The sequence below is a fragment of the Gossypium raimondii genome, chromosome 12 (genome assembly GCF_025698545.1).
Source record: "Gossypium raimondii isolate GPD5lz chromosome 12, ASM2569854v1, whole genome shotgun sequence".
NCBI classification, from domain to species: Eukaryota; Viridiplantae; Streptophyta; class Magnoliopsida; order Malvales; family Malvaceae; genus Gossypium; species Gossypium raimondii.
In genome coordinates this window covers 3674068-3687619 of record NC_068576.1, presented here as the reverse complement: position 1 = coordinate 3687619, position 13552 = coordinate 3674068, and the positions used below count along the sequence as shown (strand labels likewise).

Genomic DNA, 13552 nt, shown 5'->3' with positions numbered 1-13552 from the left:
TATCGCGTTTGCCAAATAAATGTCCGGAACTTGGTTAATGTTCATAAAATTGTGGAAACTTGAGAAATGGACTTTAAAATCCTCTTCTTTAGCTAAGATTTGAGCAGTTCTTTTCTTCACTTTTTAAATCACAAAATTAACCTTGAAGAACATTACAACTTGGGCCAACCAAGAAGACCACCATTTGAGCCAATAATTGTTGCTTAACTCTTGACTTAAAGGGGCTTGGAATTGAATATTTTACAAAGCAAAACAATATAGGCAAGCAATACATCTATGGGCTGAAATCTCAGTGCATATCACCAACGCCATCCAGCACCCAATTTTCATCTTAGCCAGCGAAATGGGTTCTGCAGCCACAAATCCAAGAAAATTAGATGTGAGGGATACACCTATATATACATATTTAAAGTTTGCATGATTTGACTTTTGGTAACTTACAAACTTCTTCTTCTTCTTTTTCTTGTCAATGTAGGTCTGAAGCTCCCGCTGTTTATCAATGGCTGTCTCAAGTGCCTGCATAAGCAAGAAAGGAAACACAATCAATTAAAGATTCAAAGATAGTGACAAATTTGTGTTCTTCATCGGTTTCTTCAGTAGGATGGCCAAGTTGTAATTATGTACCTTCTTAGTTACAGATAGCTCTTGTTCCAGGGTGCCGACCCTGCTTAAAGCAGTATTCAACATCTCCTTTTTCTCGGGTGGCAACGTTGCTGGTTTGTCGACAAGTACAGTCACCTTCTCTTCCAATTCAGCCATGCGTTTCATCATGGCAAAGATGTCAGCGTCATTAATAGGTGGTGCTTGTTGAGCGGCAGGGCCTGTGATCATTGGGTTAGCATAGTAAACTTGACTACCATACAAAAGAGGTTCAGTCGGTCTCCTAGGTATTTTGCGGGACAAGCGAACCAGCGCTATAATTCCCATAATCAAGGCCACAATTCCTCCGAAGATGTTGGTGCCCATTCCTTGAGTAGCCATCCTAACATCCTTCGTCTGGAAACAATCTACAGTTTTGGGAAAAAAGGGTCACAAACGAATGGTGTTATTGCTACATTCTTTAAAACTCAAGAAAACGTACTCAAATGCAAAATATCTACCTTTGGGCATGCCAAAATTTTCAGCGTTAGGCCAGGAAGGATGTACACCCTTGTCAACCAGCGGCATAAACTTGTCACAGGCAAAGGAGCTCTGGGTCTTTCTCTTGATGGGATTCTGCAATATATAAAACATGTACTTTTATGTTGACTGATGGGATTCACATAGATGCAGAAACTGATTGCAATGTTTAGCTGCATGAATCATGATTTATCTCGTATGTTTCCATTGTGGACATGGCATGAGAACGACTAAACTTACTTCAGGCATTGTAGCTGTCTTTGCATGGCAGCTCTTCTTCATGTCCTAAAATATCAAAGAAAAAGTTAGGCACTCATTTTGTAGAGCGCTAGATATTGAGATGGCAGAGCCTTGGCTAAGATGGATTACCTCTTCACTCGTTTTCTCCTCAACATCTGTTATATTCTTCCTTGTGCACTTGCCTTGACCATTTTGAACCTTCTAAGCTCATGAAAATGATGTATTCAATTTCATTATTCCAAGTATAATATAACATAGATATTTCACCAAAATATCATTCAAGCTTAAGTTGATTACCTTCAATATGTCGGGATCGTTCCATGGACCCTTGTCGGAGACCATGCAACTGCCTTTGTCAGCACAATTACAGGTACCCCCCAAAAACTCTGGCAATTGACTGATGAAAACCACAAGAAATAAATGCTTCACATATAGAAAGTTTGAAATTCATGGAATATAATATTCTCAACTAATGAGGAAAAAAAACACTCACTCTGCATCAATTACTTCAAGCAACTTGCTCTGGTATTTGTTACCCAAAACCTGGTGAAAAGTTGTTTAGCAACATTATAGTAGCAAAAATCAAATGTATTGTCAGGTAAAAGTGGTGAATCAATACTTACATGGATCTTTGCAGTGGTCTTCGGGTCAAGGAACGATTTAACTGTGCCCCATAACATCCTAAATCCAGGGCCAGCATTGATGATAAACATGCGGTTCAATGTCTGTAATATAGAAAGCATCCAATTAGCATCTCCTGACACGTAAAACCGAGCTTATGGAGTAATGAGTATTCAGTACCTCAGGATAATTGTCACCATCAATCTTCTGAAGGCTCTGAAGGAGCTCCCTTGCAGACTTGTTGAAGCTCGAAAGCCCCTGAACATTCATTTATGATGCCAGGTCTTAGAACTGCAGTGAAGCAATATGCGTGTGTATATATATATATATATATATATATAAGCAGAAAATATAACATACCACTCCTTCCACATCCAATATAGTTGTGCTCTGGTTAATTTGCTTTTTGGCAGCAATGGATGCAGCAGGGAACTTAACAGCAAAGGTCTTCTCAAACTCCTTTACATGGTACTTCAAATAGCGGTCTATTGTTGTAACTTTAATCAGCTTGTTAACATCAACTTGGCCAAGCCTTTCAATATAAACAGGTCGGCCATCCTTATCAACTCCATGATATCCTTGCGGATAATACTTAACCACTTCACTGTATTCCTTGAAATCAAAATCCTTAACAAAGAAGTCCCAGGAAGAAAATTTCAGACAGTTTTAAAAGTTGCATTTCTATATGTTCTGCAATATGGAAACAGTTTCCACACACACACAGAAAGACATGTGGATATACCTCCATTATCGTGTCAGCCCCGAACTCCTTCCTCCATTGGAGCATATCAGCCCACATGAGCTTTGCTTTATCAAGATCATATTTCCTGGCCCTAAGAAATCTGTATGATCAAAGAATGAGTTAATGGCCTAACCTAATACCATTCGTATCGAAGCTTAGTATTGTTGAATGGAAGATAGTGACCTTAGCATCATATGATGATCATCATGTTTAGCAGGCAGTAATTCATCTAAGATGAGTGCTTGGCGGAATGCATCCACTGCCTGCAGCTCTTCAGAATCAAGGCCATCCTCTATATTAACAACCGACATTACTCTACTATGTCTTCTGCTTTTCTTTCTCATTGAATGTCTAAACTTGCTAGAGGCACTCAATGCCTTTTTCTTAAGAGACCCAAGCTTTTTTTTCTTCTCATCCTCCGAGTTATATATATCAATTTTTTCTGCACCTGTAAAATAAGCCACTCTCAAACCCCGAATTATGTCAACAAACCCAGAATTATTAATATCATTGAATTTCATGCACGCAATTTGCGTTTCTTTTGGGTCCTTGATTCATCTTTCACCATTTAAAACCATAGTCAGATATCTGGCATGCATCTAAATCCACCATTAGTGTACATGAATTGCAGTAAATGGAAAATAAATAAATAAAAGAAAAGCTGAAAATGTTTGTAAAAGATCACCTATTCTAACTTGTCGTTCAACAGGTTGAGACAAAGTGTCAGCCATGAATACAATGTTGAGGACTCCGTTTAAGCTCAAAACAGGGCAGCAGGTTCAAGATGTTATCACTCAGACAAAGATGTTCAATATTAACGGCCTGCAGAATCGAATCCGAACATCTGCAAATAAGCCCCAATGAAATCAAATATGATAACAAAGAACTAAAAAGCTGAAAAAGATTGAACCAATCCAATGACAGAAATGTTATCCAATCAATATTGAAGAGAACAAGATTATGATTATACCATATGATAGGAGTCTAAGACTCTGAGGGCTAATGGAGAAAGGGATAGGTTTAAATAACACCCGACTAAAACTATAAAAAAAACAACTCCCCAGGATTGGTATTGTCATATATAGTTCTCGCTTAACATAGATGTTTAAGCTTTACTATTATTGAGAAGAAGCTTAAACATAATTTGTTCCGGTTTGGCGACATGCATGCAACTCCATTCAAAAACCATTCCAGTCTTTTTATCTTTAACTAACTTATTAACTGTCTTCACCTTTTTTCTCGGCCGATGTCGCAGCCTAGAAACATGGATATCCAGTTTAATCTTGCTTCTCAAAAGTGCTTTTGCGCTAAAAAGTATTTTTGAGCAAAAGTTAAAATTTTCTATTTCTGCTTTTAATTAAAAAAGTCCTTTTACAAAACATTTTATTCTTCAAAAGCACATTCGAAAAGTTTAAAAGCATTTTATTTAGCAAAACTTTTATAAGTACTTTTTATCCTAAATGCTCCTAAATTCGGACTTATATATACTACATCAACCCATATCGTGGGAGAAATATATTTAGGTAATATATATTACATAAATAATTAAACCAATTGCATAAATTATCTAATTAATTGTTTATTTATTTAAATATTCATCTAAAAATATATTCTTGTTCTGCAATTAAATATTTAAGTTTGTTAAAATAGTGATATTTAGAAAGAATAAGTTATCTTTCTCTATTGATTTACAAGAGAATATATATTATTAGTTGAATATGAAAATAGCATAAAATCTACTCCCTAAATATCATCTATAATCCTTAAATATATGTATTTGTAACCTATTAGCACTCCCCCTCAAACTACAATATATAGGGATGGCAAAGAAGCGTGGTGGAGGCGAATATTATTAAATTCACTATCACTCCATAATTGATATGTTCTGCTTCACTATTCACTCTGTTCCATTAGGGATGTATAATTTTGAAAACTATTACCACCTCCATATGCATCCATCATCGCTTCGTTTCAATCTAATTTTTGCTATTTTTTTTATTTTTTTAAAGTCAAGTAAAATATTTAAACATAATTATTAAAAATAATATTTTAACATAAAATATATTTTTTTATATTATGTTATTACACTTTTACCTTTTTAATAGTATATATATAATATAATGGTAATTTTATATAGTGGAGTGGGTCTGGGTGGGGTAAGCGATTATCGTAACCTCCATACTCACTATCCAAAAGAAAAAATCTATCCCGCCCCACCCCGCATCTACTTTTCAAGAAAAAATTCTACTCCATTTGGAGCCATCCCAGAAGTATATATATCAATCATGGCCAACTTGTTACATAGATATTGAACCCGATTCCTAGTAAGAGGTTTTGTGAAAATATCTTAGAGTTGTTTTTGGTTTTTAGGTAACTATTATAAATCAATCCTTCTAGGATTTTTTCGCGAACAAAATGACGATAAACTTCAATATGTTTTAGTTGTTCATGAAATACTAAATTTGAGGCAATGTGAAGGGCAACCTAATTATCACACCATGATTTTACTGGTATGAAGCTTTAAGCCTATTTTTGTCATGAGATGATGCATCCACATAATTTCACAAATAGACTAAGCCATTAATTTGCATCCCGATTCTACACCAGATTGAAATACAACATTTTGTTTCTCACTCATCTAGGACACCAAATATCCTCCAACAAATGCACAATAGCTTGTGGTGGATCTTCTATTAACCTTAGATCCTGCCTAGTCAATATCTATAAAACACTTAATATTAGTATGCCCATGATTCTTGTATAGTATGCCTTTTCTAGGAGCTCATTTTAAGTAACACAAAATCTGTTCTAGAGCTGCCCAATGATGAATGGTTGGAGCTGTCATAAATTGGCTAACAACACCGGTTGCATATGCGATATCTAGACAAGTTAGTGTGAGATAGTTCAACTTTTCTACCAATCTTCTATACCTCTTAGGGTTGTCAAATAAACCACCATCTTCTTTTGTGAGATGTAGATTAGGAATCATAGGAGCTGTCATAAATTGGCTAACAACACCGGTTGCATGTGCGATATCTAGACAGGTTAGTGTGAGATAGTTCAACTTTTCTACCAATCTTCTATACCTCTTAGGGTTCTCAAATAAACCACCATCTTCTTTTGTGAGATGTAGATTAGGAATCATAGGAGTGTTGCCCGATTTGACTCCTATTTTCCTTGTTTCTGTTAACAATTCAAGCACTTACTTTCTTTAAGATAGGAAAATCTCTTTCTTACTCCTTGTCATCTCCACTCCCAAAAATATTTCAGTGCCCCTAAATATTTCGTATGAAATTTACAATTAGGATAACATAATATTTTAATCATTAAATTTAGGATTGTAAACTTATCTCAATAGTTTTTTAAAAATATTTATTTTAATATTTTTAACAGGATATTTTAAACAACTAGTTTTATCTAAAAATTTAGAAAATTTTCTAAATATATAAGTAATTTATCCTAATAGTATAATTTTAAATTTCATACAAATAATAAATTTTAGGATAAAATATTTATCTAAATTTTAGTGTTTATTTATATATTTAAAATTATCATTAAAACCATATTATCCATTGCTATATAATGACATGTCAAAATGTCATTTCTCATAATATCATGCTTGCATATCTTGTCATATAATATATATTAATTTTTTTCGTGTGATGCATAGATTAATTATATGTATTAATTAAAATATATTTTAATTTTTATTCAATACTATCAAATTTAAATGAATCGGTGACACAAATAAAAAATAAAAATGAGAACATAAAAGAGAAGTGCAAAAATGAAGAAATGAATAAATTATTTTTAAAAATAAATTTATACAATACTTGTGGATATTTATATAGATTTTTTAGAATATTTAAAAATTAAAATTTATATATTTTTTATCTTAAATTAAATTAAATTAAATTAAATTAAAAATAAATTATAATGCTAATGGTAATTTTAAAAATCTAATGATAACAAATTTAGATTAAGATAAATGATATTTCTCTTTATGATAATTAAATAATATTTAAAGTTATGCTAATATTATTTATCATTATGATAATTTTATATATTTTATTCCTTACATACAAAATTGAGGTAAAATTTTCAAAATTTATCTAACTCTTTTAAATTGTACTTAAGATTTTATTTAAAATTGTTAAAATTTTATATATATATATATATATATATATATATATATATATATATATATATATATAATAACTAGTTTTCTTTTACATGTGCAATGCATGGGTCAATTGAATGTATTAATTATTTTACATTTAGTTATTTTATAAAATTTTTAATTTTTAATCTTTTCTAATAATGTGGTTATGAAATTAAAACATATTTTGTAAAAATAGTGATATACACTTAAAAATATTTTTAATTAATTTTAGAATTTACAATGCCTTATTATGTCAAAAATTGTAAGTTGAATTATTTGAAAACAAATTTAGTTTTAATATTATTCATAAAGTCATATTTCAATTTTAAAAATTTTAAAACTAATTGTTAAAAATTTAGATCTAAAAATATTATACTTTTGCAAACTAAGGTTATTAAGAAAACTTCAAAACTGTTGCAAAATTGTTTGCACATTTTTCCAAAAAGGTTTTTTATTGAAAAGTTAAATTTAATTATGTTTGAAAACATATTTACTTTTAATTAATTTTATGTTATTTTACAAATTCTAATTTAGATTTTTTCTAATATAATTTAATTTAGATTATAAAATAGTAAAAGCTTTATTAATGAATAATATTTAAAAATACTGACAAAGTTAAAGTTGTTATAAATATTTTATTATTAAAGGGATGTCCATCAATATTAAGATAAGTTTAATATACATTAGGATTTTAATGTTTATTAGAAATGCATACTCTTTATGCTTATAAATATAGATTTAAGAGAAGCATTGTAAAATATTCCGTCGATGGTATCTAATTAAGTCTTATTAAGATGCTATTGTTGATTGACTGTATTATATCTTTTAAGTTGAATTATAATTTATGAATATTTTATTAGAGCATCATAAGATGCTATAACATATATTTGGTATTGAAATTTGATACAATATATATTGGGTAACTTTTAAGCATTGTACACAAAAATAATTGATTGTTTTATATATGGTTTTACTATTAATTTATAAATGTTATTCGAAAGTAAGCATTGCTTGTGATAATAGCCGGTGATACGATGATATTAAAGATCTTTAGGTATATTTCACTATGATTTATTTTATTATAGCATGTTTATTATAATTGGAGACTAATCATGACAAAAACATGAACAAATAGATTTTGAATTGAAATTAATGCATGTTTGTGATGGTGGTTATGAAAAAAATTATGTCGGATTTTTATATTTCAGATGTGAGCTTTCTTCATGCAAATGTGCAACTCTGAAAGATGTGATCATCGAAATATGATAATTTCTTGCACTTAAAGTTACAAAATCTCTTATCTAAAGCTCGTTATAATTAGATGCTTCAGAAGTTGCAAGATTTTATAATTGTGAGTGAATATAACGCTATAGTTATTACGATAAGTTCTCAATTAAATTAATGTGGGAAGATTAAGTTCTCAATCAAATTAATATGAGAAGAATATTACTAATAAGAACTTGTTAGAGAATTTGTTTTAACTTTTCATATTTCAAACATGCTCCTACGATACAAATATTGTGAAAAAGATTTTAAGATATATTTTGAATGTTTACTTATGCTTTAATAAAATAACACGATATTAATGAAAATCATGAAGTTTGTCCTACTAGATCTACTCCATCCCCTAAAGTGAATATAGCAATACATAATAAATCCGAAAGATGTAATTGTGGATGTGGAGGTGAAACTATAATAATCATAAAATATAAAGATAAGAAAAAAGATGAACAAGAATTCCTAATAAAACCCTTTAAGGAGTGGAAATAACTTATGTTATCGAAGGCCATTAGTTGCATACCTGTCGTACGTCTAACCATTTGGTTAAATTTTATCAATATTCCATCAAACGAAAGGGAAACAATGTGGAAATGAAGACAATGTGGAAACGAATAATAAGAATGATGTTAAATTTGATTTGGCATACCAAATTGGTAATCATGAGGAACCTAAATAGTAAAGAGATATTAGCATTGTCTTTATGATGCTATCATTTTAAATTCTAGCATGTTAATTTTAAGGATTTTATAATTCATATTGAGGAACTTGTTGCTATAATTGTTATTATTATTCATTACTAAACTTTAAGTCTATAGTTTGATTTTGATTTTTGTATGGATTGTATGTATTTTGTTAAGATAAAATTTTTAGAAGTATGAGTTGCATCCTTTTTGTAATTACAGCATTCATTAGTTGATTATTGAATTTCTTATTAGTAATAATTACTTTTGACCACTAAAAGTGAAAACATAGATATAAATAAGAGAACAATAGGAGTTCTTAATACTACTCTTCAAAGAAATAGACAATTTATGAAAAGTCGTTGGTTATGTACTGTTGTACACCTTGAAATTTTATTATTCAATTAATGGTTCTTAAATGAAAGAAAACATATGGTCTATAGACAATACAAAGAAGATGCATACCATCTTTTGGGATAAAAAATATTTTTTTTGTTTGGTAATGAGCGAACCAATCTTTGGAGGTATAAAATTAATTTAAAACTCGAATATCTAATATATTGTTACCCTATATTCAATGTGGTAATGAAACATGTTAATCTTTCATAGTACAAAATTAATTCAAGGCTTCGAAGAGCTAATACAGTTATCTCAAGAAATAAAGTGATAATTAACACACTATGTTCTAGCTAATCTCAAATAAATTATTTTGTTTTAAAAGGATATACATTTTAACGGATATCATATTGAGGCTATGGATGAGGAGATGATTAATTAAATCTATTATATTGGGTAAGAAATTTGTATTGGAAAACTATCGCATTTTCCTTTAGTTGGTGCTATGTATATATTAGTATGGTTAAATAATATGAGATGGTAAATTAGAAGTTTACATTAGTATTGTTGAATCATATATATAGTAAACCAGAAGTTTACTTGTCCAAATATACTAATTAGTTGACATGATCGGTTAGATCATCCCAATCAACAATGATGCGATAAATGAGAATTTACATGGATATTTATTAAAGAACCTAAAGATTCTTCATTTTAAGGAATTATCATGTGCTGATTGTTCTTAAAGAAGGTGATTTATTAGAGCCTTGCTAACAAAAATTGAGATTGAATTTCTTGCATTTCTGAAAAAAATATGAGCCCATTTATTTGAAAAGTGAAATATTTTATTTGATTTTAATAGATGTATCTACAAGATAATCACATGTGACTTATCAAATCGCAACTTCTTGTTTGTGAGATTACTTGTTTAATGATTTGGTTAAGAACAAAATTTTCAGATTATGCAATCGGGACAATTTTGCTAGTATTTGTGAGTTTATTTTTAAGCTTTCAATGAATATTAAAAGCTATATTGTCTATGAGAGTAATTATCGCAAATGTCTATTATTTATATGTATAAATGGTTTAGTAGAATTAATGATTAAATGCCTCTAGTTAATAACTCATTAGAGATAGTTAGTCAGTTTTCAATTGAATTTGTTATTTGTTAGTAGCCGTTATTTCCTCTTGAATGTATATATATTCACTATTCATGTTCTCATTCAATCAAGCAATAATCATCAAGTTTATTTCATTGTTTTAGAGTTATCTGTTTTTACTTTTAGTATACAATTCTTTCATGGTATCTGTCGCTTTTTCATGGGGTGTTTCCATTGTGTTCGATGGATATGTCTTTGCCGAATGAGTTTGCCAATGCTGCAACATCTCCAAGAACCTCTGCTCAAAGGCCTACTTCACCTTCCAATGGAGAAAGGCCTTCTCGCGTGATTCAAACATTCCCTAGGCATGATACGGTCAAACTTGATGAGGGTAACTTTGTTCGATGGCAGCATCAATTGAAGATCATTATCAATGGTTATGCTCTTACCGATTATGTCAACGACACTCTTCCGATTTAGTCTCGATTCGTTTTGGACCAAGAAGGGAAGTTAATCTCTAATCCTGACTTTGTTGTTTTCCATCAATAGGATAAACTTCTTGCCTCTTGGATTTTATTCACCATTAGTGGCCCCCTTTTTTCATGTTTTATAGGTGCTAATACTGCTCATGATGTGTGGAGCATTGATACATGCACGAATGAGGTGAAACTTATTAGATTCCAATCATCAAAACTGCCAATTTTCAAGCTTGGGAGATCAGCAGACTTGCAACGACTTTTTGGATGGGATCCTAGAATTTTTAGGTTGAGATGTCTCATGACGTTTGAAGATCTATCTCTTAGCTTCGAAATGCATTTTGAATCACTCGATTTTGAGTTCGAGAGCTCAAGTTATGACCATTTTAGTGAAGACTGGACGAGCAGAATTTCTGAACGGGATTATGACGGAAATTACGAATTTCAGGCTTTTAATTCGAGTTTAAATCATATTGAGTTCGGGTTTTAGACTTAATTTTTATTATATATGAGCCCAATATTATATTTGTCAGATCTTATTATATTATTATTTTATTCTGAATTTTTGATAATTATTAAGTATTTTAAGTTATTTAGGAGTTTTATGTTAACAAGAAAATTTAGTTTGAAACTACTTGTTTAGTAAATTAGAGTTCTAGTATACTTAAGAGTTTTATTTAGATTTATTTAGCTAGTATATATATAGGTTTTTGCATTGTACACAATTCATATTCATTATTATTCTATTTCTCTTTTGAGTTAATAAATTCTTTCTGGGTTTTTCTTTTCAAGAATTTCTCTTGAGTTTCTTTTAGAAGAGTTTTAACAATCTTTTTAGATTGTGGGGATCATCTTCAAACTTTTTCTTACCAAGGTTTCTATCTTGGAGGGGAAATTAGAGCCGCTTGAAGGGGTTGTGGATTCTTCGTGTTTCCAAGGCTTCTTAGGACTTCTATACGCCATGTTCTATCTTTTCATTTATCTTCTTTATTTGCTTATTTAATCTTTGATTTATTATTTTATTTTAGTAATTTATTTTAATTTTTTTATCTGACTTGGATTTAATTTCGTTTCAGGTTGTGCCAAAATCTAAGTTTCTTTCCGAACGTCTAGAGCCCTAAGTCAAATCCGCGACTTTGACAAACTTTACGATCTGCTTTCGCGTTCATCCTTCTCATCTTTTATTAAGCACCATGTGTCGTTTGTTTGCTGCAGCCTTTGGTGCCAAGGTTTTCTGATTGAAATACGAGATTCATTCGTTAAAAAAGGGCATATGTCAGTTAAAGAGTATTTAACCAAGATCAAGAATACTTATGATCTTCTGGCCACCCGATCTCCGCTTCTAAGCAAGTTGAAATTGTTCTTGCTGGTCTTTCAGCTGAATTTGATTAGGTAATTATGGTGACTTCTTTTCCATCGGAGCCTCTGGAATTGAATCGACTTATGGATATCCAGTTGGAGTGTGAAAGTCGGCAATGCAGGTTCGTGTCGGAGATTCCTCCCCAGTCAAATCTGGTTCAACATTCATCGGCTTCTAGGGATTTGGTATTGGCTCATCTAACGGGTGTGGTGTTTGATTCGTGGGTCCTGCTTTCGTTCTCTCACGGTGGTCGTGGTCGACCTCAATGTCAGATTTGTAGTCGCGTTTGACATATTGTTTAACAGTGTTACTATAAGTTTGATCGTTCAGTTGATGGTCCCCCGGTGACATCTTTTGGCATTTGACGTTAGTTCTTGATCCTCCGGTATCATCTTTAAAAAATCTAGCTTCATTGTATTTTTGGACCTCGGTTGTTGCCCTGAAACCTACTGCCCATTCTGCTCATGAAGGTCCTTTTGTCTCTTATGGGTCTCCCTCTCATGAATCGTCTACTGAGCCTTATCCATCCATCAGCCCATTTGTTTCAGCTTGTCTCCTACCCTCTAGGTCATATCCGAATGGGCCATCTTAATTTGGGTCGTCTATTAGACCATCTGCTGTTGGATTCATGATTAGGCCTACTGCTGGTAACTCAGTTAGGTCTGTTATTCATAATGTCACATGTGGGCTTGCGACTTGGTCTCATACTGCTCATTTCGTCGGGCCTGCTTCTAGGTATGCTAGTTCTGGATTGCACACTACCACCAATAATGTTACCAGGCCTATGTTGAAAGCTGAAAATCCTGTTGTGCCATATATTCATTTGCCAATTAATGCTATTGAGCCGACCGTGTCGTATCCTGACTCGGGTGCCACTAATCATGTTTGTCAAGAGGGGTCCACATTAAATAATTCAACTGAATATTTAGGTAATATTCCTCTACTAATGGTTGATGGTACGAGTGCTTATATTGAGTGTTTGGGGTCATAGCATGATCTCTACGTCTCGTAAATTGTTACATTTAACAAATGTCTTACATGTTCCTAATATTCGAAAAAATTTTCTCTCGGTTTCTCAATTTACTCGAGATAATAATGTATTTTTTGAGTTTCGCCTATTTCATTATCTTGTAAAGAATATATAGACTCGGGAAATTTTACTCCGAGGCCACACACATGACTGTATCGATTCTCTTCGGTGTCATCTTCCGTTCGAGGCACTAAGTTGTCTCTTCACAATACAGAGTTGTGCAATAAGTTTAAGTTGTTTGAGTTATGGCATCGTCAACTTAGACATCCATCATCAGATATTGTTAGCTCGGTTTTAAAAAGTTAATACCCGATAAATTGGCACATTTGTGTTCTGTTTGCTAGCAAAGGAAATCATACAAATTACCGTTTTTTACTTCCATCACCGTATATCATCACCTATTTG

The 13552-nt window shown here is 31.6% G+C and overlaps 1 protein-coding gene across 1 annotated transcript; it reads right to left on the bottom strand.

Moving 5' to 3' along the window:
* Positions 1 to 90: 90 nt before the first annotated feature.
* Positions 91 to 3758, bottom strand: LOC105762874 (phosphatidylinositol/phosphatidylcholine transfer protein SFH3). The gene is made up of 15 exons (XM_012580819.2): positions 3693 to 3758; positions 3408 to 3566; positions 2906 to 3170; positions 2723 to 2822; positions 2341 to 2607; positions 2161 to 2238; positions 1983 to 2084; positions 1853 to 1902; positions 1657 to 1756; positions 1489 to 1560; positions 1360 to 1404; positions 1101 to 1215; positions 625 to 1007; positions 442 to 516; positions 91 to 350 (listed from the first exon to the last, which is right to left on the bottom strand). The coding sequence occupies exons 2-15, from the start codon at positions 3451 to 3453 to the stop codon at positions 327 to 329; spliced, it is 1722 nt and encodes a 573-aa protein (XP_012436273.1). The 5' UTR covers positions 3454 to 3566; positions 3693 to 3758; the 3' UTR covers positions 91 to 326.
* Between the last annotated feature and the right edge of the window lie 9794 nt (positions 3759 to 13552).

What these genes read in the sequence shown, in the direction of transcription:
- LOC105762874 (XM_012580819.2), bottom strand. Translation starts at nt 3,453, where the DNA reads ATGGCTGACACTTTGTCTCAACCTGTTGAACGACAAGTTAGAATAG. An exon ending in GATCATCATATGATGCTAAG is followed by an intron (nt 2,823 to 2,905) that starts GTCACTATCTTC and finishes TTGATCATACAG; the next exon opens with ATTTCTTAGGGCCAGGAAAT. An exon ending in TATTGGATGTGGAAGGAGTG is followed by an intron (nt 2,239 to 2,340) that starts GTATGTTATATT and finishes ATGAATGTTCAG; the next exon opens with GGGCTTTCGAGCTTCAACAA.